This window comes from Camelus bactrianus, chromosome 11 (assembly GCF_048773025.1).
Source record: "Camelus bactrianus isolate YW-2024 breed Bactrian camel chromosome 11, ASM4877302v1, whole genome shotgun sequence".
Classification (NCBI taxonomy): Eukaryota; Metazoa; Chordata; class Mammalia; order Artiodactyla; family Camelidae; genus Camelus; species Camelus bactrianus.
The window spans coordinates 43905922-43932572 of record NC_133549.1 but is presented as its reverse complement, the minus strand read 5'-3'; the positions used below and the strand labels follow the sequence as shown (position 1 = coordinate 43932572).

The following is a 26651-nucleotide window of genomic DNA, read 5'->3' as shown; positions in this document are numbered from 1 at the left end:
CCAGGGAGGGTATGTTCTGTCCTCTACTTCTAAGAAACAGTGGAGGGACCCCAGAAGAGAAAGCCTGAAGAAGTCTGGGATTCTGACATTGCCAAAAGCATAACGAAACTAAAGTAGTGTATCTGAATCTTGGTGGAGGTCCTGTACCATTCTAGTTGCCCTGAAAATGAATGAGCCTTGCACTGATGAATATGCCCAATTCCCCTTCACCCCCACTGTTGAAACAAGAGCAGTACTGACTTTCATAACAGATGTTTCAAGCACCCAAAGTTTCTGGAGCAGATTAATTCTTACCTCTGCACTATGGTAATTAGCATTTGAAGTCTACTTCCAAAAGGATATGAAGTTCATTCAACACCTCACTAACACCAGCCTTTCTAGGTCACTCACCCTTCCCACCTTTGGAAAAAACAAAAGCCCCTTGGAAAATAGGCTATAATAAGCAAGCTGTTTCAAACTTCTGTTTTAAGACATCAATCCTGGGCAGTTGGCTCCTACCCATACCTATTTTACATGAAGCTTCCTACTGCATGTGGTTACATTTCCTGAGAAAGGAAACAGGAAAGGTGCTGGGCTGGCTTAATTTGACCCAACTTGTGTCCAGAAGTATAATGATAGAAGTCATGGTTAGACCTCCTTTGAAAATCTCTAATAGCCACCTCTTGACCATCTTCCTTGCTTGCTCTCATTTTGCAGACTTTCTGTAAACATGGCATGTCAACAGCGCCACCTCTGGGTTGAGTGTGGTTCCTCTAAGCTTGCTCAAAATCAGCGGAGGAAATGCCCTAATCTGGGGGCAATGGATCAAGTTAAGACTTGAGTCCCCTTACAGGATAAGTGGAACAGTGTGCAGAGCCTCCTGGGAGCATTATCAGAGGCAAGGGCATTAAACTAGGATGTAAACTATTAAGGAGCATGTGTGTGCGTGCGTGCATGTGTGACCTCATTTCAAACAAGGAGACTTTGAGATAAGGAAAACTATCATATCGATCAAATGCCAGGGGACAAGCACAGTTCCTCATACTTGGGTGTGGAGACGAGCCCTGCAGTTCTCTCCTTGATCCCTGCTGGGAAAGCACACACAAGAGGTTCCGTCCTGGGCTGACGGAACAAGGGATCCTAGGATCCTAGGAGCAACGAGAGGTCTGCACCACTCCGTTCTCTGCTCCAGACCAATAAAAGGCTGGGCAGTAGGAATCACATTGCTCTTTGTACTTCAACTCAATCCACTTGTCTGGGAAAAAGTGTGGATCAGGGAGGTGGGCGATCAAGCCACACACAGGCTTGGCACACAGAGGGGTTCAGCGAACACTCTGTTGCATCAGTGAACAAAGATGCTGGGAGAAACTTGTGCCCAGGAGCAACCTGGGGCAGCCAGTGCTGCAGCTCTAAGAGCGCTCCTCTGGCTGCCTCCCCTTTCTAGTCGGGGTCCCTGGTGCTCAACCACAGTTCCAGAGACCAGCCCCAGAGCATTCGCTGTCCTTCCTCATCCTCCAAACATCACCTTCTAACTGGGGCTGTGAAGTGGAGTCAGGAAGACGTCCTGACATAGGTGGGTGTCCTCAGGCAAGATCTGAAGCCTGACTTAGGGCTGTCATGCTATGCCACAGACTGGATGCCGAGACTGGAGAGGAAGGGGTCAAGCCACTGTTGCCAATGACCAGACACTGCTCCTGTACCCGTGGGGATAATGTGATAAAACACAGTGTTTCTAGGGATGACACACATGGTGCATGTTTATTTTACATCTGGTCACAGCAAATCTCACATACCAGACCAAAGCCAGGCCGAGAGTGCCACGTGGCTACAAGCAGCTGGAAGAAACGAAGACAGTCCATTCTGCTGCCCACGAACACTCTGGGCAGAGAGCACAGCCGCCTCACTGGCCTACTCAGAGGCACCAAGGTCACATTCCTATCTCCAGGCCCCGGGGACGTCTCTAAAGGGTGACTCCCATTTGGAGCTTCCAAAATCCAGGGCACCTCTGGGAACCAAGTCTGGTTCCAACAAGTCATTCTGAGTCCAGGCTCTATCAGAGATTGGAGCATCTGGAGCTGGTGTCAAGGCAGCTTGGAAGCTGATAAGGGGCCTCAGGCTGGGCCACAGAGTGGCCGGGGGGCCCTGGGGTTCAGGGCCGACGATCCTTTCTGCGGAGTTTGTGTCCCACCTGGGAGCCCCGCTGGGCCGCTCTCACCAGGCCTTTGAACTGTCCCTGCAGCTTCACCTTCTTCCTGCAGAAACAAGGATCAGAAAGGTCACATCTCGCTGGGAACAGGTGGCCCCCTATCCCATAATGTCTAAAGATGGCTCCCCCAAGCACCAGCAGGAGAGGGGAAAAGGGGCATTGCCAGGTGGTGGGCAGCATGTCATCAGGGCAGACCGTGCCCCTGATGTTCAAAAGAGTAGTTCAAGTCAATAATACTCAAGAGGCACGTGAAAAAGTACAAATAAAAAACTGGAAGAGACGAGCAATAGAGCGGAGGGGGCTGTCATGAGCACAGCCCCTACCCCACCCCCCAACCCTGATCCCGCACACACCGTACCTGCGGTTGAGCTTGGTTCTATTGAGGGGGATGTAGGCATAGGGGTCAAGCCGACCTTTCTTCTTCACGTCACCCTTTGCTTTCTGCTCAACCAGAGAAACAGTCAGCTAGGAGTGTGGGGTTCCCTTCCCACCTCTGCCCCTGACTTGATGAGCCAGTATCCTCCTTAGGTGGCGCCAAAGAGCTCCTGCAGCCCAGGACGGCCTTCCAACAAAGGCCTGGACTTCACATGTTAACAGGACCTCAGTGTGGCCTCAGACTGGCTCCACAACGGCAGTGCCTCTCCAGGGCGGTGGTGGGCACACCCTCACTTCCCCAGAGACTCTGTTAGGAGATTCCTTCCCCCACCCGCAGCTCTTACCTTGGCCTTGTATTCCGCCCCAGGGGTAGCCTTCTTGGCCACAGGGCGATGGATGCCAGAGCCTCCCGCTGGAAGGGGAACACAGAGGCCGCGAGTCAGGCAAAGCCAGGGCACCTTCCCCTCGAAGGAGGAGAGCTGCCAGGAAGACGCGTCATGGCCAGGACTGACTGGCTCTGTCCTCTACCAACCAAAGACAAAGATCTTCCTGGAGAAGGGACTTCCAGTGACTTGACAATTAGACCACTGGGCTTCTCACACTGACCTGAATCCTCAGAGACCTACCAGTGACCTCTGGGAACATACAGATTCTCCACTAACAAAATACCCCATACTCTCCAAAGCTAAACCTGCTCTGTTTGTCCCAGGAGAAAAGAACATCGGCTTTGAGGTCACACAGATTGGGGTTCAACTCCCAGCTCTAACCTCAGGCAAGTCTCTTAACTTACTGGAGTCTCTTAACCTCATCTGTAAAATGAGGCACTAAAGCTTGATCTCATCCAGGTTTCACACCAACACTGAGATAGAAAGGCAGCTCTTAATCCCATCCTACAGATGTGAAAACTGTGGCTCAGAGAGAGCAAAGTGCTTCCAAGGTCAGTGTCACCTACAGCTTGGACTTCCACACAGTCATCCATGGAATCCTACAGTGCTGACTAAGGAGGACTCTCTGAGATGACCCAGGTGAACCCCCTTTACAGGTGAGAAACTAGAAGCTTAGACAGCGTGACCAGGCCAAGGTCACACAGCTAAGAGCAGCTAGGCAAGTGGTCCTGAGCCTGAGGCCTCCTGCTGCGTGGTTGGCTACCACTCCTTCCGCAGGGCCCTGGCCTGTGGGGCCACAGAAGGAGAAAGAGCCATGAGGCTCTTCAGCTGGGGCAGGATGCTGTGGGGCTCTGCGGGCACACCCGCTACTGGGTTGGGGACTTCCCACAGGAGCCCCTGGACCTCCAGCTGCACAGCCAGGGCTCTGCTGCAAGGGCCTGGGGCAGAGAGGCAGAAGTGAGGCAACAGAGTCCTCGGCTTTGGGCAGCGACCTGGGTACCTCTTGCAGCTACTTTGGGGAGAGAAACAGTCTGGCAGCCCAGAAACAAACATATGGGGGAACTCCCTGGGCAGGCCCAATACTAACCCTCCCAACTGCCACCCTCACGGAAGCCTGAGTGGGTGGAGGAGAGATGGGGCTCAGGGGCTCCCCAGAAGGGTTGGGGGTTCCATGCACAGATCTCCTAACCCCTGGGCTCTTCCCTCACCGCCAGGCCCTCTCGGCACCCAGCCCAGTCTTAAATGATACATCAGACGATCTTTGCTGGTGCCAACTGGGTGCAACCAGGCTGCGAAACCTCATGGCCCTGCCTGCAACACACCCTGCCTACTGCAGGCGACAGGGCACTGTGCTCCGAGGAAGAAGTGTGGACACCTCACCTTGGTACTGAGGGGGCATCTCCAGCTCCTCGTCATCAGCCTCTTTCTGATGCTTGAGTTTCTGGTGCTTTTTCTATAAAGAGGTAAGCAAAGTTCATGAACAAGGGGACGTGATCATCATCCTCGCTAATGATAACAGGAAAAGCAGTCACAACCTGCATTAGTAAAGATCCTCTGCCAAGGACTCATTCCCCAACTGACACTAGGGCTGAGAGAAGGCAAGTAACCAGGCAAGGTCACACAGCTAGACAGTGCAGACGCACGGCTCCAGCCCAGTCCTCACTGCAGAGCTCATCTCAGCAGCTCTGCCGTTCGGCCTCTCCACACTGAACTGCCCACACAGGGTTACAGCTGCCCATCTGGGTACCTTGACCCTAGCCCAGCTTTCCTAACAGGGGAAATGAGGTCCTCGGCCTCTTTGGAGAGAACAGCTTTACTGGTTCTTTGCCTCACATGAACTCCAATGCATCCTCCCCTAGTAGTCAAACTCACTGATCTCTGACTTAGTGCCAGGTCCTGGGGACACGGGACAGGACCCACTTCCTGTGCTCTAGGGGCTCTCTGGCATGGGGGAGATCCCTGCTTAAGTCAGTCATCGCAGTCCCTCAATGATGGTACTGTCTCAGGGGTTGTGAGCCTGGGGCAAAGGGACAGGTCACCTCATCCAATTACAATCAGTAGGAAGCAGTTCAGCACTTACTACCCGCCGGGCCCCATGCTGGGTGCCCCGAGGAGGAGAGGTGGGCCTGCAGGAGCCCAGCCCGCCAGGAGATTTGGGCCCAGAAACTGACAACCAAGCAAAGCAGAGGGCCATTGTGCTGGGAGACCTGAGCTCCCAGGGCCAGCTGTCATGCACTGGTCGGTCCCACATGGTGCAGGGAGCCTCTTCAAACTACAGATTCTGGGGGCTCAAGCTCCTGAGGGACCCAAGGCTGGGGGCTTCAGGTCCCACTCTGGGTTCACTGGCCTAGGGGCCAGGCAGAGGGGCAGGTGTGCCAGGTAAAGAGAACAAGGCTGAAGCACACACAGGTGTGTCTGGGAAATGAGGACACCAGTTCCGTTGGCTGAGGCCCAGTAGAGGGGGCTCCTCTTGGAGAAACAGAAAATAGCTGGAAACATGACTCGGGCTGCATCACGGAACTGATGGCTCAGCTTGTTCTTGGTTCAGCTGGCACCTGGCACCAGTTCTGCCCTGGCCCTCCAGCAACAGGAATTACTCACACTCCTGCCGCCCACGTCCTCCATCAGGTCAGCCATGTCTTCATCCTCTCCTGAAGCCAAAAGGAAGAGAGGCCTGTGAGCACCCAGGGAGCCCCTCTTCTTCCCAAAGCCCACGCAAACTTCATCCTGCCTCCTCCTGGCTCATCAGGCTGTGAGAGCTGCCAACTCCAGCCCCAGAAAATCTGTCCTGTGGAAGACCAGACCCCTGAACCCTGCCCCTTCCTCCTTTCCATCCTGGGCCCCTTGGACGATAGACGCTCAAGGAAGCGGTGACTTAACTTCTAAGGTAAATACAGCTTTTTTAGAGACTCTAAGAAAGTCCCCAGGTTTCTCGGGGAGTTAGGCACTCCTGCAGCCCCCCACACACTCCACTTTGCTGAAAGGACTGCACTATTCCCTAACTTGAGAACCCCACCCCCACCCCACCATACGTGCTGGGCACTGTGTGAGGATATAAAGAAGTATGAACCAGCAAAAAGCACAGGCATCAAAAGTAAAGACAGGTAAACTGCACCACATTAAAAATTTTAAACTTCTGTGTGTCAAAGGATGCACCAACAGTTTGAAGACACAGCCTACAGGATGAGAGAAAGTATTTGCAAATCACGCATCTGACAAACGATTAATATCTAGAATATATAAAGAACTACAACTCAACAAAAAGCAAACAACCCAATTCACAAATGGGCAAAGGACTTGAGTAGACATTTCTCCAAAAAGGTAAATGGACAACAAACATGAGAAGATGCTAAGCATCACTAATTATTAGGGAAATGCAAATCAAAACTACCATGCGACACCACTTCACACACATTAGGATGGCTACTATCAATAAAACAGAAAACAACAAGTGTTGGTAAAGATGTGGAGAAACTGAAACCCTTGTGTCCTGCTGGTGGGAATGTAAAATGGTGCAGTTGCTGAGGAAAACAGTATGGCAGTTCCTCAAAAAATTAAACACAGAACTACCATACGTTCCAGCAACTCCACTTCTGGGTATATACCCAAAAGAATTGAAAGCAGGATCTTGAAGAGATATTTGTACGTTTATGTTCATAGCAGCATAATTCACAATAATCAAAAACTGGAAGCAACCCAAATGTCCACTGATGGATGATGGACAAACAAAATGTGGTCCAGATATACAAGAGAATAAGGCCAGCCTTAAAAAGGAAGGAAACTCTGACACAAACTACAACATGGATGAAGCTGAGGACATCACGCTAAGTGAAATAAGCCAGTCACAAAAGAACAATTGCTGAATAATTCTATTTACATGAGATAGTTCGACTCGACTTGTTTAATGGGTACAGGGTTTCAGTTTCACAAGATGAAAAGAGTTCTGAAGATGGATGGTGGTGATGGTTGTGCAACAATACGAATATACTTAACCATTTTTAAGTACACAGTTTACCAGTGTTAAGACAGTAAATTTTATGTGTATTTTACCATGATTTTTAAAAAGCTATCAGTATATTTTTTAAAAAAAGAAGAAAGTTTAAACTGATCAGTTGGAGGAAGGACAAACTGAAGTGAAGTCAGTCAACAACCAGATGTCACAAGAAGCGTATGACTAAGTGAGAAGCCTGTGCAGTCCCTGGGCTTGCTGGGAGTTCCAAGGGAACAGGCTGAGGCCAAGGGGCCATGAAAAGGCCACAAAGAAGGACTTGGGCTGCATCTTAGAGTGGGGAGGGTTTGGGAAGGCAGAAAGAGAGGGAGGGGCATTTTCAATGTCACAAATACACGCACAAGAAAACGGAGCAAGAAGAGTGAGAGGGGGCAGTGACAAGGCCAGATCTGGAAACAGTGTCATTATTATCTACAGCCAGCACGGATGTGTGCTGTTCAGGTTACCACTTCAGTCTTCACAACCACCCTCTGACGTAGGTATTAGTATTATACCATATACCCCAATGAGGAAGCTGAGGCACAGAGAGGTTAAATAATTGTCCACAGTCACAAAGCTGGTAAGTCAGGTGTGGGGGCAGCGGTGACAGCACTGGTTTAAGAGGCTGTCGTGAGTGTGGCAGTGAGAACTAAAACAAAAGAGGATAAATTTTAGAGGACCTAGGCTTTTGTGATCTAACATGATATATATACAGAGATATGTGCAGACAGGGAGCAGGAAAGATGCAATAGGACCCGGAGATGTTACATCTGAATGGCCCCTGGACAGCAGGAGACTGTCAATCAGGAATTGGGAGGGTCTTTCTACCTCTAAATGAGCTTCCAGGCCTCAGCCATGTCTACACTTTGAACAAAAAAAGCTTTTTTAATTATAAAAGGAGGAGGACAAGGAAATAAACAGAACAGAAAAGAACAGAATAGAGATCAACAGAGTGTATCACACATGGTAAGAAGTACTGCCTTTTGAAAGGTTTGTTTGAGTTACAGAAGTTCTGTATAAATGGCTGGGTTACAACATAGAAACATTTCTTAATGTGGTCAAAAAAGTTTGAGAAACTCAAAAAGCTTGAGAAAGTTACCTTAAATACATCTGTTTTCACCTATGTTTCCCCAAAAACCGATCACTGAGTGAATGAGTAAATGAACCAATGAGTGAAGAATGAATGAGCAAACAAGGGCAGCCAGAAGCAGCTGCACCCCTGGAATGGGCAGGTGGCCCCACCTTTAGTGCCTTCCTCTTCCTCCATCTTGGCGTTGTCATCCTCCTCCTCCCGGATGATCAGGCGGCCATCGGCGCTCACTTTGAAGCCATGGTCCTTCTTTTTGCCCCGGCCAGGCCCAGGCTGTGTGGCTGGTGGGGCAGTTGGGCAGTGAGGAGGTGGAAGGCCAGGCCTAACCCCCTCATCTTAACCAGCAAGCCCAGGTCTGTGCCCCGGATGGGTGCACAACAGTGTGCATGCGTGAAAGATAAGGTGCCCAGTGGCCTCCACACTCCCACCCCCAAACCTGGCCCAAGGTAAGCTTGTCCTCTGCGCCCACAGGTCAGCTGCTTCTTGCTTACCCAGGACTCGCTGGGCCACCTTGGGGTCCAGGAAGTTGAGGGGCTCATCCCCGCCACCCTCCTTCAGCCACGCCCGGCTCCTCTGGCGGGCCAGCCTCCGCTGTTCCTTGCTCTGACTCCTCTCCTCCTCCTCGTCCTCATCCTCTGAGTCGGCCAAAATCTCCTCAATGCTAAGGACAGAGAAGGCCCAGGTCAGGGTGCCCCAGGAGAGGCAGGGCAGCTTGGCACAGCCTGGGCAGGCTTCGGGTTGGGAGAGACCAGGTCCCCAGGACCCCACCCGGGTCTCACCTGTCCCCTTTGCCCTGGGCGGGCTCCTCCACCTCCTCCTCCTCCTCCTCCACGGCGGCCTGGCTCAGGGCCCGGTGTTTCTTGGCCCGGGCCTCCACTTTCCGGATGTTCACCAGGACTCTGTGGTACTCCTCGGGCAGCAGCTTCTTCACCAGCTCAAACCTGAGAGGGCAGAGACAGGCTGGTGAGTGTCACCCAGAGCTGGGTGTCAGCCAGAGCCCTTCCAGACCCCCGGCCCGGCCCCGTCTCTACAGCAGCCCTGATGGGCCTAAAAACCCTCAACTCCTCCCCTGCTCCCTCCCACTCAGTGCACAGACCCGAACTTGCGGATGAACTTGGTGAACAGGTTCCGAAGCTTCATGCGGAAGTGCCGCCGCATGTCGTCCGAAAGCTTCCCAATGGCTCCCATCTGCAGGGCAGAGCACCGGGGCTTCAGGGGGATGCGCGCCCACCCTGCCTGCCCCCAACACTGCAGGTTTCCCTTGGTTCACCCTGCATTACTCTATGGCTGCACTGTCCTCAGCCTTCCCATGGCTTGGTCTGAGAAACACGTGGCTGGCGGATACCTCCAGTGTCCCTCAGTGGGGCTGCGGTGCAAGGCCACCTCAGTCCTTTGAAGGCTTGTATAAACCCCAGTCACTCCAGGACAGGTCACCTCTCAGGCTGTCCTCCTCGTCGCTGGCCCCAGCGAGGTGGCAGGCTAAACTGACTCTCATCTGTCCCTTCTCACCTTGACCCAAGGTCAGATGCAAAGATGAGGATGAGAGGGACCTGGAGGCCTGATGCGACTCAACCCAGCTGGAAGTGGGAAATGAGGCAGCGGTGCAGCTGACGGAGGCTCGGAGGACAGCCCCAGCTCGTTGTATGCCTCATGCCCAGCACGAGGGAGCCGGGGACCCAACACTAGGGGCTTTCAGGCCCTTCTGCAGCCCAGCAGGGCCATTTCAGGGAAGCCTTCTCAAACCCGGAAAGCAAAATGCCAGAGGGGGGATTTGGGGCGCTGCCAAATGAGAGCCTAGTATCACAGTTCTGTTCCCAGGACTGCTCTCACCAGCACTGTGACCTGGGGAAATCTCTGGGCTCAGTTTCCCCATCTGTAAAATGCAGTGTGGCCCTGCTCACTAGCCTCTGCAGAGCCCTTGCTGCTGTGGAGGGACCATGGTGGGTGACAAGGCAGCATGGGTACTGTGTCCCTTCGCTTCCAGGTGGGTCTTCCCTCACCAGTCCCCTCCAGGGCTCCTGCATGACCCTCTGTTGCACAAGATAGCATGTAGCTAAAAAATGTTTGAAGCTGGCTGGCATCAAGGCTCACTGGGTCTCTGCCGGCAGCTCTGGGGCCATGCCGCCACCTGCTGAGAGGAAAGGGGGACTCACCACCAGCTGCACATGCTTGGCCAGGTGGACCACGTCCATGACAACCACGGCCACCTTGATGAAGCCCAGCGCCGATTTGACCACGTCGCGGGTGCGGGAGGCCAGGAGCAGACACACGTTCTCCAGCAGCTGCTCCACCGTGCTGGTCCCCATGAGACCTGCGGTGGCCAGAGGGCCCCCGTCAGAGACACCTGGAACCCCCAACCCAGACCGAGACCCCTGCCCGGTCACAAGAGTGGGAGCTGACATTTGAGGGACTTCCATGTGCCTGTCACGGGTCTAGTCACTCTCTGTGAGTGATTAGAGGCTAGTCCTTCAGCCACCCTGTGAGCAGGTGCTGTTTGTCTCCCCGTTTCAGAGATGACAGTTAGGTCCCAAGAGGTTCCTAAGTTTGTTCAAGGTCTCACATGGCTGGGAAGAAGCAGAATAAGGACTAAAATCTGGGCAGGAGACCTAACCTCCTCCAACCAAGCTGGCAGGGGGAAGTGGGGCACTGTGGGAGAAGCCCTGAAGGCTTCAAGGAAACAGCATTTACCTTTAAACTCGAAAAGGAGATGAGTCAGGGCCAGGATGCTGCAGCTGACCATGGTCACAGCGCCCACGAGGCCAGGGTAGATCAGGATGAGGTAGCGCTGCAGGGCCTCTGGGAGGGCAAGGAGCAGGCCAAGTCAACCCGGGCAGAGCCCACTATGCAGGCTGCATCCTCGGCCCACCAGGGAGGGCAATTCCGGCCAGAGAGGAGCAGCCTGTCCACGACCAGAGCCAGACAGCTCCCCCTACATTTTCTTTTTGACCAGCGGTTTGAAGGGTACCTCCCCCTGGGGTGGGAGCAGAGCGTCCACCCAGCCCCATGTCACCCAAGCCTCACCTTCCTGGTTTGGGCCAAACCGAAGGAAAGCGTGGCCCATCTCCACCAGAAGAGTGAAAGCGTTCTTCCGAGCGCCCACCGACACCTCCTTGGTACACAGGATCACCTGCCCAGAGAGCCCCATGAACGTGGGCTCCCTGAGCCGGCCACCCCGAGGTTGACATCCTGAGGCAGAAGGGGGCAGGTAAGAGTACCACGCTCCCAGGAAGCGAATTGAGCCCATCCCCTCCTCCATACTGCCCTCCCCTGGCCCTGACAGCCAAATTCCAAGGAACCCCAAATCACATATACGCCCGCCTCTTGGAGGCCTCACCTCTGGGACCAGGGCACTGATGAAGTCCTCGTGCTCAGCGGAGAGCTTCTTCACAATGTGGATGAGACACTTCAGACGGGGCTGCAGAAGAGGGGACAACAGTCAGGATCCTCAGTGCCACCTCTGCCTCTGAAAACCCCAAAGCATCTCCAGGCTGGCCTCTCCTGGTGTTGCCCATCCCCCCTCAGGCAGAGGGGAATCCCAGGAGTCCGCACCCTCTTGGCAGGCGAGGAGGTGCTCCGCAGAGAGTCCAGCAGGGTCTTCTTCAGGTCATCCAGGTGGCTCTGCACGAAGCGGGCCCCAGGGCCCTGGGGGCTGGCGCACACCTCCTCCAGCACGCGGTAGGCCTTCTTCTGTACCCCATGGGCCTTGCTCTGGGAGGGTGCATGGTGGAAGGGGTGGTGAGAGAGGGGGGCCCCTACATGTCCACCCCCCTTCCCAGTCCAGTAACATCCAGAGGGCAGCTACATAAGCTGTGACCAGCCCTGGAGGAGACTCAGAGAAGCTGGCCCCGCCCTCTGGAGCTCATAACATTGGATGGGAGGGCAGGGGGAATATAGACAGGAGAGGCTAACCCTGTGTCAGGCAGGGGACACTGCGGGGGTGATGCCTACCTAGCCCTCCAATCCCTTCCGCCCCACCGGAGCTCACCTCTAGGTAGGGCCGGATGGTAGCATAGAGCTTGCTGATGGCGGCTTCGTCAGCGTGGGGAGCCAGGGCCACGACCAGATCCAGGACAGACAATCTGCTCAGGGGCAGGAGACCAAGGAAGGGCTGAGCGGGGGCAGGGAAAGGGCATGGACTAAGAGTGTTCTCCTGTCTACTGGGCACGGGGGAAGGGAGAGAAGTCAGGGTCAGGAGGACAAGGGGCCTCAAAGGAGCCCACGAACAGTAACCATAGCTTGTACCTAACTCAACACTCACAAGGTACCAGCACCGTTCCTGGTGCTTTACACGTCAGCCCCTTCCATCCTCACGGCAACCCCATCGCAGGTACTCTTATCATGCGCATTTTAAGATGAGGGCACAGAGTACAGAGTAGATAAGTAACTTGTCCAGGGTCACAGCTTGTAAGTGGCAGAGCTGGGATCTGAGCCCAGGCAATGTGTCTCCAGGGTTCCCACCCTTCCCTAGCAGACTATGAAGCCTCTCCGGGAGGAAGGAGCCGGTCAGGCCTCATGGTATTGCTGGGACATTCAGTATCTCAAGACTTTCCTGAATCATTTCAGAGAGAAACACAGGGCTTCTGCTAAACACACCCGTCAGCTCCCTGGGCTGCCCTGGCTCAAGTAGGGGCACTTTACCTGGTGAAGTCAGAGCTAGCAGGGTCCAGCACCTTCTCACTGGCTTTTTCCAGGAAACCATTCACCAACTGGCAGCCCAAAGGGATGAGAAGGAGGGAGTTTGTTGCAGAGAGAAATAGCCCGCAGCAGCAGCCACAGGACTGTACCTCTTCTCTGCCCATTCCTCTCCCCGCTTTCAGAGGCCTCGAGCCCAGCCAGCGCCCCGCTGGTCTCTGGTCCCATTCTTCAGGTGGCAGAGAGCCAAACAAGCCCTTGTGGGTACGTCTCAGCCTTTCCAACACCCCAACCCAACTCCTGCCCACCCGAGAGGGTTCCTCCCCCAGCTCACCTGAAGCTCAGTAATGGTGAGGTAAGTTTTGATGGTTTCCAGCACAGCCCGGCGAGGGGCTGGGGTGTCCCCAGCTGCAACAGGCTGCCCATACAGGTTGAACAGGATTGGCAGAAAGTTCTTCGCAAAGCGGCTCACTTCGGCACGGTCAGCCTCTGGTAAGAGGACCAAAGTTTACACAAAAGTAGCAGGGGATGACCCTGCCTCAGAGGCTGCTGGGGATGCAGCCCAGAGGCATCCTTTAGGGGGACCAGTGACAGGACTATGGGTTTGGGGCTTCTCTGGGACAGAAGAGGCTGAGGCCAGAGCACAGAGAACCAGATGCCACCACTGTCTATGGGGCCAGCCAAGTGCCAGACCCACATAAAGCCTTCAATACTGACTGGACAACTTCCAGCAGCTGTTGGCACATTGAGAATTAAAAGAGAAAAGGGGCGGTGTTCAGCATCCTTGGGTCCCCAAGCAGACACTCAGGTCCTTGCAAGGGAGGAGTGGTGGCTCAGGCAAAAAGCTGGCCCGGAGATGGGGGTTAGGGGACCCGTACCATTGCCGCCATCCTCCACCACCCCTGACCCCAGAGCCCACACGTACCCGCCTCACAGCCCTTGGTGATGAGAGTGCGCAGGGCCTGGCACACAGTGACCCGCAGGTCTGGGCGCTCGCTGATGGCCGTGCCCAATGTCCGTGCCAGCCCTTTAAAGGAGGTGGCCACATCCGTGGGCCTCGTGCAGAACCCAGGCAGGAGAGTCCAGATCTGGGAAGGGAGGGGATGGTAGACGAGGGTGACGCCCAGCAAGCTGTGCCCCGCCTGTCCTACCCACGTCCCCACAACTGACCCCTGACCTGCCACTGGAGCATGTCGTAGATCTTGGACTCCACAGTGCTGCCCGCCTGGGCCAGGTCCATTGCTGGAGTGACACAAACACACAGCGTGACCCTGGGCCCCCTCCTGGCTAACAGGCCTCATTTTTACCCAACCAAAAGCCCAAAGATGGGACAGGAATGTGGGTGATTACCCCCTCCATAGATTAAACATGACACTTGTTATTAAATGAACACCAATCGGGGTGCCTGACTGTGCCTCAGACCCCACTGAGGACGGCACTCAAGCACTTGCTTGGCCCAGGGAGGCTGCTGAATGTCCAAAAGTCGGGAAGCCAGATGAACAGCCCTTCCTGACCCTTCCAGCCGAGGCTCCAGGACTGCGGAGGGCCCGTACCTTTGCTCTTCAGGGTGGTAGCCAGCGGCAGGAAGTAGGCAGTGAAGAAACCCAGTCTCGTTTCCTGGACGTGGTCTCGGATGACGGGCAGCAGCCAGCTCCGAGGGAAATCCAGAGTCTCTCTGGGAGGAGGCAGGGGAGGCCCGATGAGGAAGAGGTGACATTCTGAGGGCAGCACACCCCACAGCGTGGCCCCCGCTGAGCTGAGGAGCAGCAGGCCCTGCTCTGGCCTCTCCCACTGACCCCAGACAGCACATGGAGATGTCACCCGAGAACACCCCACCGGCAGGGTCACACTTACTCAGAACCATCGATTTCCAAAGGCACAGCCTCTAAGACCACCTCAGGGCCCATGCTGGCCACCGCTGCCCCCACCGCGTGGTCCAGAGCCGCCGTGTGTGGGAAGTGGGGGGAGAGGCGCAGGTCACACAGGGACTGGAGGCACTGGAGCAAAGAGACCAGGGACCAACATTAAGATGGGCTTGTGGAGCAGGCACCATCGGCTGAGCCTGGGCCAAGTCTCCAAGAGGATGAGGTCATGAGTGTGGGCCAGGTTACACCAGTCATAGGTTACAAAGCAATAACCAAATTTAACTGTCAGATGTGTCTGAACCTCTCAATGCTTCAGGATTGAAAAAAAAAATTCTGTATTTGTCAGTAACATGTAAAAATAGGGACTTTTTTTAACATACTAATGTAGATTTCCAGTTTACCTTTAAAAATGGAAGGTCTGAGAAAGGCACACCCACATGCAACAACTGGCAAATTAGCAGGCACTGCGGAGCAGCTGCCCCTCGAGACAGAGCTGCCAGCTTTGGCTCACCACAGCCACCCAGGACCCCACTGCCTCACTCCTCAGGGACCTCTCGTAGGAGCCAAGTTTGCCAACCAAATCTACTAGGGCCCAGGCCAGGCCTCTCCAGGAAGCCCATGACCTCCCAGGGGTGGCTCCCTTCCTCTAACCAGCAGCAGGGGAGACAGTGAGGAAGATCCCACAAGGCCGGGAGCTGCTCCACCTGTCCTCAGGCACCCCCCTGCTGTCCCCCTGGAGCTGGGGAGGACCTCTGCGGGATCCCTGATCCTTCAAAGGTTTACTCTGGGCTGTAGGATCCTCCCTAGGACTTCAGGCTGCTTAGAAAACTATATGCTCATTTGTTACAGAAAATTTAAAGAAAAATGAAATAGGGGTGAGGGAGAATCACACTGATTCCCTAAGAGATTCAAAACCATCAATTCCAGCCCAGACCAGTGAGGAGGCACTGGGGGTGGGGATGAGGGTAGGGGGTGCTTCTGTCCCTCTTCTTGTTCCTCCCACATTGGCCCAGTCACCTTCCTGGGGACACAGTACTGGGCATGTGCTGTGGGCACCGGGGGGGGTGGGAGGGGAGGGAGTGCAGAGGTAACAGAGACACGCACCCCTCCAGGAGCCCACGGTCTAACAGCCCCAGTGCCACCTCCTGCCCTGGCCCAGCCGCTTCCTGACTCACCTTCCTCATCACAGGGTGGGCCTGCCTCCCACATGCCTCGAAGAAGACACACAGTAGCTGCAACACAGAGCTCCAGGCCGCGTGGAATTTGTACGTCAGGCCCTCCTCCACCGCCCTGCCAAGGGAGCGGGCAGTCAGGGCCATGGTCACGGTAACCTGGGCCCCAACCAGGAAGTCAAGGGTTGGCACCATGAATGACAGACCACAGTAAGGGTGGAGCCCCAGGAAAGGCCAAGGGGGAGAACTAATGCGTATGAAGTGCCCCTGTGCTAAGAGTTTAATTTATGTAATCCTCACACTTAAAGGAAAAGCTGTGAGGCAGGCTATTTGTTCCATCTTCAGATGAGGAAACTAAGACCCAGAGACATTAAATAACCTGCCAGGGTCACTCTGCTAGTGGCCAAAGTGGGCCTCCAAAGCCCATGCTGTCACTGTCCCACACTTTCTTAGTGTGATCAGATGTGGGAAGACAGAATAGGAACCTGTGGCCTGGACAGAAGGGACAGAGGGAAGGAAGCTGCATGCGGTAGGAGAGAGGCGTTGGCCACTACCCACTTTCAGCCTGTGCACACTGTGGTCAGTCTGTCTCTCAAAGTCCGGCCCCAGAGGCTTCGGGCAAGAATGGCCAACAGGGCAGTGTGGGGAATGTGGGAAACAGGTAAGCTGGGAGTGGGCAGCTCTATTCCTCAGCTTTCCAGAAACTCCACTCCAGGGGTATCCACAGGAAACAGGCTTATGTTCTCACCAGGAACAGTACCCATAGCACCAACCCCCTGGAGCTGAGCAGAGACCCAGAGGAGGCACTAAGGATCCTAGCTCCTTGGTGCTCAGAGGCTCCTCACTGGTGGCTGGAAGGGCGAGGGCGGCTGGTGGCTGTGTCTGTGAATGGCTCCTCTTAATACACATGACGGTGGTCTCTGCAGTCAGGCTGCCACTTACTAGTTGAGTGACCTCAGCCTTCCCATCTGTAAAATGGGGTCAGTACCCATTTCCTAGAACCATAAGGACTACCAGTAATTTCTATTTTGGGGGGGCTTAATTACATGCCAGGTACTATTCTGAGAACTTTATGTATATAACTTCATTCAGTCCTCACCTCCATTAGACTGATGAGGACCCTAAGGTATTGGGAGATAGAGAAACTTGCCCCAGATGACAGGCCCCCAGGTCCACACTCCCGAGCATGACACTACGGCACCTGGAATGTGGCCAGTGCTCAAATCGACGGCAGCTGCTCCGGCGCCATATGCAAGGCCCACAATGAGTGACAGGATGGGAACCTGACACCATGAAGAACTTTCTACAGGTACACCTTATTCCCTCCTAACATAGAGGCTACGTTCTCACCTGAACATCTTGGAGATGTACTGGGCTGGGCCTGAGGCTGAGGAGGTCACAGAGCCAATGTCAGCCATGTGGGGAGCGACACACTCTTTCAGGATCTCCTGCACAAAGAGGCCATAGCTGTCTAGGCACAAGGCAGCCCCCCCAGTGCCACCCAGCCTTCCCAGGTGACTGCTTCCTGAAGCCCATCCCCATACCGAGAGCCTCCTCCCAGGATGCAGCTGGTGGCCTGGGGCAAGAGAGACAGGGCAGCGGGAGACCCTCTTGTGCTCTCTTGCCTCCCTTCTTAAAACTGGGGTTGGGGGGCCACGGTACCTGGAGGCACTGGGTGGCCGCTGTCACCGCCTGCAAGTGGGGGGAGAGGAGGCAGGTCGTCGCAGTTCCAAAAAAGCGAGGCAGGTGGCCCAGTCCCAGGTCCCGGCGCAGCCTGCCAAGACAAAAGGCTTCTGTGGAACCTGGCCCAGGGCTTCAGGGACCCAGGTGGCCCAGGTCTGACCCACACAGCATGTGGAGCCACTGGGGCCTTGGAGACCTCAGCTTTAGGCAAAATGAAATCAACTGATACACCATTTTCTTTTCAGCCTTATTTGGAAAAAGGAATTACCTAGTGGCTACTGTAAGAGTGAGTGTTAGGACAGAGACACAAAACAGAAACTGGGTTTGCAGGACTGAGAATCCCTCAGGAGGTCCATTAACCCAGGTGGGGGGTGGGGTGGGGTGGGGCTGCAGAAAGTGGGTGATATCCTGAGAAGGAAACCACCTGCACAGGGGCACAGCCGCGGGAGGGAGGGGTGACAAGAATCAGGATGGCAGCTGGGCCCCACCCCAGGGCAGGTGCTCTCAGCCTGCCTTGCTGCTCACAGCTGGATGGCAAACACTCCGGCAGGAAAAGCATTGGCTCTGGCACGGTCTGTGCTCCCCGGCCCTGCTCCTCATGAACACAAGAGCTGGTCTGCACACACACGTGGAGACGCCGCCACCCCCAGGAGGCTGAACTGGCTCATGTCCCTCCCATCTGCACTGCAGGGCAGGGAGCTGGGCTGGAGGCCCTGGGACCGCCCTCCACTCCATCCCTACCTGACCAGGTTGATGTGGGCTTTTTCCATGACCTTCAGCCAGGCCAGCATGGGTTGTAAGTCATTCTCGCTGGGAACGTAGTCATATAAGGCCTAGAGGAGGGACAGGGAATAAGCAGGTGACTGAGCAAGTGTGTTTAGCAGCAGTTCAAGGGCAGGACCTCGTCCCGTCCCTAAGCAACAGCACGTCCCAGTGACTGTCCTGTCCCAGAGCCTGTGCACGGGACCCCAGAACTCTTAGGCCCCTTGGCCTTCCTTTCCCAGCTCCTGCCATTCCCTGCTCTATGAAGCCCTTCCACTTCTGCTTCTATGGGAGAAAAGTCTGTAGGAGCAGTCAGGAATAACTTGGGTCACACAACCCTTTGTGCACCTGACAAAAGCCAGAATGCTTCTCCGGAAACATGCACATGAGCACATGCATACATTTTGTAAACAATTTTGGGGTTTTTTTGTCCTCTTCCCCAAATCTACCTAGAGATCCCTAACATTGAGATCCCTTGTCCAAGGTACCTGTTAATACCATGAGACCATGCTAAATGGTTTATTAACCACCATGAAGTCAAGGGTCAGGGCCCCCCAGCTCCAGTGGACACTGATATAGCTTTGGTGGCCAGTGTCCTGGCTGCCTGTCTACCTGCCTCCTGCACTGGGGCAGCCCAACCCAATCCATCCAACCTCCCTCTGCAGGCAAGTTACAGGGTTGTCCCCTACACAGCCATGCCCCCAACCCTGCCACCAGGCCTCACCGTGATGATCTGGGCATTGAGCTCTGCCGGCAGAGTACTCGGGCTGGGCTTGGCATGGAAGAGGCTGTAAAAGGCCTGCATGGCACAGGCTGTCACCAGCTGGAGAGGACACAGAGGCTTAGTGGGGAACCACGATGTCCATAGTAGCCCTGAGCTTCTCAACCTCCCACTCCAGCCGAGGGGTTTGGGGGCAGACCTGGGCCCCCAGCCCTCAAACATGTGCCCTACACCTGGACATTCAGAGGACTGTTGCTTTAGGAAGTCTTGGCAGTCACTGAAAAAATTTCAAATGATTTAAACAGTGACAGTGGACAAAATGTTTTTAACATAATGGGCTAAAAAAAGCAGGCTACAAATGGTTTGCATACTATAATTATAACTGTATTTTCATGTGTATGTTTGTTTATCTAAAAAGGAAACGTCTGAAAGGATACACAGCAAGTTGTCTGCACTGTTTATCCAAGGAAATGAAACTTGGAGGAAAAAAGAAACTTCCATTTTTTACTTTATATACTTCAGAATGTTTTTTTTTTCTTTTTAACAATGATTACGTTATTTATATAATAAATGCTTTAAAATACATATATGAACAAACACTATAAGAAAACATAAAAAGATTATGGGGAGGGTATATAGCTCAGTGGTATATAGGTCCTGGGTTCAATTCCTCCATACTTGTTAAACAAATAAATAAATAAATACCTAACTACACCCCCCAAAAAAACCCCAAAAAACCAAACCAAGAAAGATTAACAGAATTGGGCTAGGATAGCAGAAATGCAGGGGATCATTTTTATGTACCTTTAAAGTCATCATACTGATGTTAGTAAGTGAAAAAAAAAATGAGAGAGAGAGAGAGAAATAACTGTGACCATGGCTGTGAAAGAGCTTGAGGCAGGGAGAGGACCAGGGCTTTACCAGACCTGCCACGGATCCATCCTCACTTTGACCTCACGTGCCAACTGAAGATGGTCAGTCTGCCCAACACTGGGGATGGGACAGTGTCCCTTGGTGCAGCTAAGAGCAGGGTCGGGGCCACGGGGCCCCAAGCCCTGTCTTTGGCCTGAACAGTGAACTCCCTGAGTACCACCACGGTGGGCCCAGGGTCTGAAGCTATGCTTCCCTCCTCCTTGGCGTGCCCCACGTGCTGGCTCTCAGGCCTGAGCTCACCACATGGCTCAAGGTCATGACTCTGAGGAGAGTCTCACTGCAGCTCTTCACCAGGCCTTCCGGGAAGCAGGGAAGCAGGTCCTTCAGCAGGGTCAGCATGTGCAGAGTGGTGGTGGCCTCCTTGGAGCCTGGCAGACAAAGGGGAGCTGGGACTCCAGCCCACCCTTTGCAACAGGCCCTGCCCTCCCCCGCTGACCTCTGCCCTGGCCAACTCTCAACCATGCCACCCCACCTCCAGACTTCTCGATCTCCTGGATGCAGAACTTGGCGGTGGAAACGGCAGCAGGGTGATGGGCTGGGGCCTTCTCACCAAACATGAACTCACTGCCCTTGAGGACTGAGCACACTCCATGCTGGGCAGCCTTCCGGATCTGAGGGCAAGAGGTGGGGACAGGGCTGCCTCAGCATCTGACCAGCAGGGTGGGTGGCTCTCACAGCCACCAGCAACAATCATTGATTGTACACCTCCTAGCAGGCCAAGGAGAAGCTAGCAGATAGGGCCTCAGGCAGGAAGAAAACCTCGGGGCAAGAGCCCAGCACTCAGCAGGCCAGCCCCAGCCCACTTACTGGAGTGGCTGCCCCCTCCCAGGTTCTCACCTTGGGCTTGGCGTGCACGGTGAAGCTCAGCAGCCCGTGGAACACCTGCAGGGTCACAGGGTAGCTCCAGGCCTCCAGGTCCTGCTTCCGCAGAAGGGTGGCCAGGCAGGAGAGGACCTGCGGAGGAGAGGCAGTCTCTCAGCTCCATCCACTTCAGCTGGGTTCTCTAGAAAATCCCACGGGGATTTCTGAGGGTTCACAGAGTGCCTACACCCCTCCCAGGGAGTGTCCAAGCTTTAGCCAAATCAGGCGGGCGCGGGAAACAACACAGGGGACACTGAGACCCAAACACTGACCCATCGGAGGGCAGAGGTGGAGCCACTGCTGGCCTGGGCTGACATGATATCCATGAAGGCTTTGGAGGTATCGGAGAACTTCTTAATGAGCACGGGGCTGGGCACGCTGTGTGAAGAGAACAGAGAAAGTCAGAAGCCCAGAGGGGCCTCCAAGAGGAGCTGGCACAGCCCCAGCCCTGGTCTGGAGGAGGTGCGGACAGAGGGAGGCAGCGCTGGCTGGCACTCAGTGAGCCTACCCTTCCTGACCCCGGTACAGTGTGTTTCCATGGCACCGGAGCCCCCCGCCTCCCTCACCTTCTCCACTACCCACCAGATGGGCCCTTAGTAAACCCCCCCAATCCTCTCCCCACCTTCCCCGGCTGCAGGTCCCCAGATCCTGGTACAACATTCCACCCCAAACCCCCTGCCCCACTCAGGGCACCAGGGCTGCCCCCTTCCCAGGCACCAGCCCTCACACCCTGTCCTACAGCATCCCAAGCCAGCCTGGAGCCTGAGCTGATAATGCCACCTGATCTTTGTGTTCTTTCTAATGATTCCCTGATCCTCTTCCTCCCTCCACAAAAAGCCAGGACTCACCGCTTCAGGACAAGGTTCAGCAGGTAAGCAACAGCGGCCAGGGACTCCGAGGACTCCACTGCTTCCATTGTTGTCATCTGAGACCAGACCATGGGGTGTGAGTGAGAAACGTGTCACATGGGGCAAATGGAGCACTGGGGGCACCGTGTGCCCAGTAGGATGGTTATGCCAAGAACTCTGGCATCAGAGCCTCAAATCCCTGTGTTGCCACTGTGACCCTGGGTGAGCAACTTAACTTTTCTGTGACTCAGTCTTCTCATTTGTAAAATAGGGATAATGAGTTGTTGGGAGGTTTAACTGAATCAATATATGTCAGACACTTAGAACACTGCCTGACACAGGGTGAAATCTATACGCTGCTATCTAATTTACTTCACTATTCTAGAGCAGAGGTTAGAAAGCTTTTTCTGTAAAGGGCCAGATAAGAAATATTTTAGGCTTTGCAGGCCACACGTGGTCTCTATTGCATATTCTTCTTTGTGTGTTTTAACTATCTTGTAAAAATGTAAAAACCATCCTTAGCACTCAGGCTGTAGAAAAAACAGGCCACGGTCAGATTATGCCCATGGGCCATAGTTGGCCAGCCCCTGTTCTACAGCAGTGGTTCTTAGACTTTTACACCCTTAAAAATTACTGAGGAGTCCCCAAAGAGGTTTTGTTTATGTAAGTTATAACTACTGATATTTAAAATTAAATATTAAAAATTAAAACAGAATTTTTTAAAACACAAGAATAGGCAAGCATATTCCATGAGCTCTCAAAATGTCATCAGACATCACGTAACTTCTGGAAAACTCAATGGTACACTCATGACAGAGTGGGACTGAAAAAGGTAAATGATGTTCCAGCCTTATTATGGAAATAATTTTGACCTAGTCAACCCCCAAGGGACCTTGGGGACCGCCCCCCCCCCAACAAGATTACACTTTGAAAACAACTTCACTAGAGAACTCCCTTGGCCTAACTCAATTTCATCAGTTAGAGGAAAATACAAAACAGAGGAGTGGATTTTGTTTTACAAAAACAACGTAGCACATCCCACCAGCCTTACTAAGCCACTTAGGAAGGACTAAAGTGCTCTCCCCTGTTCTAGGTTGTCCTTCTCTCTCCCCGCATACCAGGGGCCCTGCCTTCTCCCTACAGCCTAGATGACCTGCTACTCAGAACACCCACCCCCAAAATCACAACCACTCACCAGGGCAGCAAAGTACTCGGTCTCTGTTTCCTTCCCGCCCTGGGAGCGAATCACCTCGGTGACAGCAGCCAGGACAGCACAGATCTGCACACGAGAGAGAAGGTCCTATGACATCTATTTTCCACCAAACCCTACCCAAGGGTAGCTTCTTTTTCTTGCTCCTTCACAAATTCATCTCCTGACAAAGGCCAGAGATGGACAAAATGAGCAGCATCCAGGGCCAAGGGTACACAGCACAGGGCCCAGCAAACAGGAAGACTCACACGTCTGCCCCAAACCTGCCTCTAGGGCTCTACCTCTAAATCACGCAAACATTCATGCACAAGTGTGTTCTCTGCAGCAACCAACTGGAACAATCACGCAGCTGTCAACAGGGGACTGATGATGGACTCTTATGTAACACTGACAGATTCAAATACCATGTAACCATCGAAAAGAATGATGAATAACTACATAGATTAAATCAGAAATACTGTTCAGTGGGGAAAAAAGTTGTAGAACAGTATGTATAAAATACAACCCTGTTTCAGTAAACCTAAACAAAATGTGGGTTAAAAAAATATACAAAAAGTCTAGAACAGTAATTTGACAAGAGGCTACTGAGCCCTTGAGATGTGGCTAGTATGACTGAGGAACTGTATTTTTAATTTTTAAAGTTTAATTAATTAAATTTAAAAATAAATACTTTTAACATATACACATTACCATACCTAAAATAGATAACCAACAAGGTCCTACTGTATAGCACAGGGAACTATACTCAATACCTTGTAATAACCTATAATGAAAAAGAATCTGAAAGAGAATATATATATACACATATATATGTATATGAATCACTTTGCTGTACACCTGCAACTAACACAACATTGTAAATCAACTATACTTCAATAAAAAGAAATAAATAAAAATTTTAAAAATGCTTTCTCACACTATCAAAAAACAGAGATTTCAAACTACTTGGGTATATGAATCTACTTTTGCAACTGGAAGTTTTATGAACTTAAATACAAATCAAGTATTGCCAATGAAGATTTAGCATCCAAATGGAGATGTCAGACTAGATTTTGGAAACTCAGTATGAGAAAAACAATGCATAACACCTCACTTTAAAAAATATTGATAAGTTGAAAAGGTAATATTTTGGGTATACTAAGTTAAATAAGATATAGAATTAAGATCAATTTCACCTGCATCTTTTTTTACTTTTTTTAAAAACACGGCTACTAGAAAATTAAAAATTACATTTGTGGCTCACATTACATTTCTGTTGGACAGCACTGGTCTAGAAAAGTTCACAATGACCTGTGAACAGTAACTGCCACAAAGGAGTTAAGTTGGGGTAACAATTTTCATATTTTATTCTACTCATCTCACTTTGATATCATTTATAGCTTTGACACTTTTCATTTAAACAATGAAAAATATAAATATGTATAATTTTAAAATATAAACTAAAAGAAAAAAATAACACTTAGTTCTCATTAAATAAAACATATTCTAACCACTGTTACTCAGTATTAATTTACTCAACAAATGTTTCCTGAAAATATTCTATATAAAAAGGCCTGTGTTAGGTACAGTTGAAGAGAAAAATGTTTGCAAAATATTTTTTGGACATTGGGAAATTTTCTATTTTGGACATTTGGAAAATGTCAGGAAAATACCGAGGGAAGGCTGAGCTTGGAAGATGCTGGTAGAAAACGCAGAAAGTGGAACCTGCCCCATGACAGGTAATAAGCAGAGGACACAAAGGGTAGGTCATCCAGAGATTCCAGCTGCCATCACCAGTGGTCAGCCTGTCCACCCCTAACCGCCAGACTTGGCCGTCCTGAGCCTACCCTTACCTCCTTATGGGCAGCCGAGTTGGACTCCCAGAAGCGCTGCACTTTGCTGAAGGTGACGTTAGTGCAGTCGGAGAGGCCACTCAGGAAAGTGCCCGCGGACTTCTCCGTGAGAACCGGCGCCACCTCTTCTGATTCCATGGCCGTCTCAGGGGCTTCGCTTTTGCCCAGGCGCAGGGACCCTGACTGCAGCTCATTGTGTAACTTCACTGCATCAACCGTCAGGTCGCTCTTTCCTGAGAACCGGGAGCACAGGGTAAGGTCCCCACGTCTACCCCAAACTCCTTTTGGTCAAGAGAACAAGCACCACCCCCAGAAAACAAATAGGCGGAGTCCAGGCCCCCAATCCGAGAGGCTGAATTGTGAACGCGGTCTGCCTCATCAGCATGCTGTACGCCTAGCACTTAGAAAACCCGGTAAGGGAACCCTCCAAGTAAATAAGTTTCTGCTTCCCAGTCCCGACGGCAAAAGCGCCGGCGGGAGTCGGCTGAGGGGTGCAGCTAGGCGCTTGGGAAAGAGATGAAGGTGAAGGCGCTTTGGAAAGAACCAACAAGGTTCATCACAGCCTTGAGTACCGACTCTGATACTCGTGGTACCCTAGCCAAGTCGTTTCCCTCCAGTGGATTCAGTTTCTGCATCTGTCAAATGGGGAGGATGGACCTTTACAGTAGGCTCCAGGTGAGACATTTTAAGAGACGAAAGGTCGATGCGTGGGCTCCGGAGCCCCCAGAGAGGCCCAGACCCGCCCAGAACCCCGCCTCCGGCTGCGCCTGAGTCCCGACTCTGCTACCTGAGGGCCGGCTGAAGAAGCGGCTGCGGGCGGCCTGGCGGTGGCGGCAGATGGCCGGATTGCTGTCGCTGCTATGGCCTTTCTTCCAGCGTTTCAATTTGGCCGAGACCCCCGACGGCAACTTCCCCGAGCGCCCCATGACGAAAAAGCCGGGAGTTAGTTTAAAGGACGGAGTTCTGGGGACCTAGAAACACGCGCAGAACCCACGTGGGTCCGCAACCCCTTGATTTCCTCTTCCTCTTGCGTAACTTCCGTATTCGCGTCCGTTACCATGGTAAAAGTGTCAACATCCGGTTTCACAGTTTCTCCAGGCTGGGCTCCGGGAAGGGCTCCAAGGAGATCCGTTTTTCGCGAGTAAGTTCTAGTGCTAGGGAGTCGCTGCGGCTCCTGCTCCAGGGCTACGGTTCTTGCCCATAGGAGTGAGCCTTCTAAAGCAGGAATTCCTTTGCAGGTTAAAAAATAAACAAACGTACATTAGGTGGGTGTGTAGGTATAGCTCAGTGGTAGGATGCATGCTTAGCATGCGCAAGGTCCCAGGTTCAACCTCCAGTACCTTCATCTAAAAAATAAAAATAAATAAAAAATAAACAAACGTATATTTGTATTATTTTTGAAAGTCTAATTTCAAAAGTTAAGCGTAGAAACAAATTCATTTGTAAGAGTTAATACCTGGCCGGACCTGAAAGAGTGAAAATCAGTTTAGGCTGAAAAGAAAAGAAAAGAAAAAAGCAGCCAGTGATGCTCTAAACCTGCTTAGCTATTTTCATTTATATCTGAGGATACCCATTTGTTAACCTGCGCTTGCCTTCTGACAGCGCTCCATCCCCTCTAGTTAATCTCCTCTTCGCCTAACTCCACTTCAGAACCAGAGCTGATTCCCACTCCCCTGAGACCCTCTCCGAAATTCTTTAGCCAGAGCCCAAACTTTACAAAAGATGCTCACTTCCCTCTTTTGGAGAGCAGCATTCCAAAATTCCTCCAGAATTCTCTCCCAAACTTCAGTAAATCTAATTTTGTCAGACTAAGACTTGATCCTGGGGTTTTTGGCTAATTAGGCTTTAAACAGTCATTTTACCAACATTTTTTTTTAGCTCCCACTGAGTAAGACGATTCAATGAGTCAATCTGCTAAATGAACCAGAAGTTGAGGATGTGGAGCAACTGGCCACATATGCTACTGGTGGGAGTGACAACTGGTACAACCACTTGGGAAAATTGTGAGATAGGATGTACTAAAACTGCATATATTGATTATATTTCATAGTCCAGCAATTCACTCCTGGTTTTATACTTATATATATGTATATATTATACATAAGTAA

The 26651-nt window shown here is 52.4% G+C and overlaps 1 protein-coding gene across 1 annotated transcript; it reads right to left on the bottom strand.

The window, feature by feature from the left end:
* Positions 1–1718: 1718 nt before the first annotated feature.
* RRP12 (ribosomal RNA processing 12 homolog) lies at positions 1719–25571 on the bottom strand. The gene is made up of 34 exons (XM_010971117.3): positions 25331–25571; positions 24544–24776; positions 22697–22780; positions 21502–21578; positions 20926–21031; positions 20630–20746; positions 20265–20403; positions 20033–20160; positions 18863–18961; positions 18118–18209; positions 17356–17467; positions 17044–17141; positions 15697–15811; positions 14511–14653; positions 14210–14331; positions 13834–13898; positions 13582–13744; positions 12991–13145; positions 12663–12730; positions 12010–12103; positions 11574–11732; positions 11359–11439; positions 11046–11151; positions 10713–10820; positions 10178–10335; positions 9121–9212; positions 8804–8965; positions 8516–8685; positions 8177–8305; positions 5548–5597; positions 4327–4399; positions 2905–2972; positions 2544–2626; positions 1719–2231 (listed from the first exon to the last, which is right to left on the bottom strand). The coding sequence occupies exons 1-34, from the start codon at positions 25467–25469 to the stop codon at positions 2129–2131; spliced, it is 3891 nt and encodes a 1296-aa protein (XP_010969419.2). The 5' UTR covers positions 25470–25571; the 3' UTR covers positions 1719–2128.
* Positions 25572–26651: the final 1080 nt, after the last annotated feature.

Excerpts from the sequence above, each read along its gene's own strand:
- RRP12 (XM_010971117.3), bottom strand. The coding sequence starts at position 25,469 with ATGGGGCGCTCGGGGAAGTTGCCGTCGGGGGTCTCGGCCAAATTGAAA. Across the intron at positions 14,332-14,510 it reads TTGGAAATCGATGGTTCTGA|AGAGACTCTGGATTTCCCTC; the intron begins GTAAGTGTGACC and ends GCCTCCTCCCAG. Across the intron at positions 5,598-8,176 it reads GGAAGAGGAAGGCACTAAAG|GAGAGGATGAAGACATGGCT; the intron begins GTGGGGCCACCT and ends TTTTGGCTTCAG.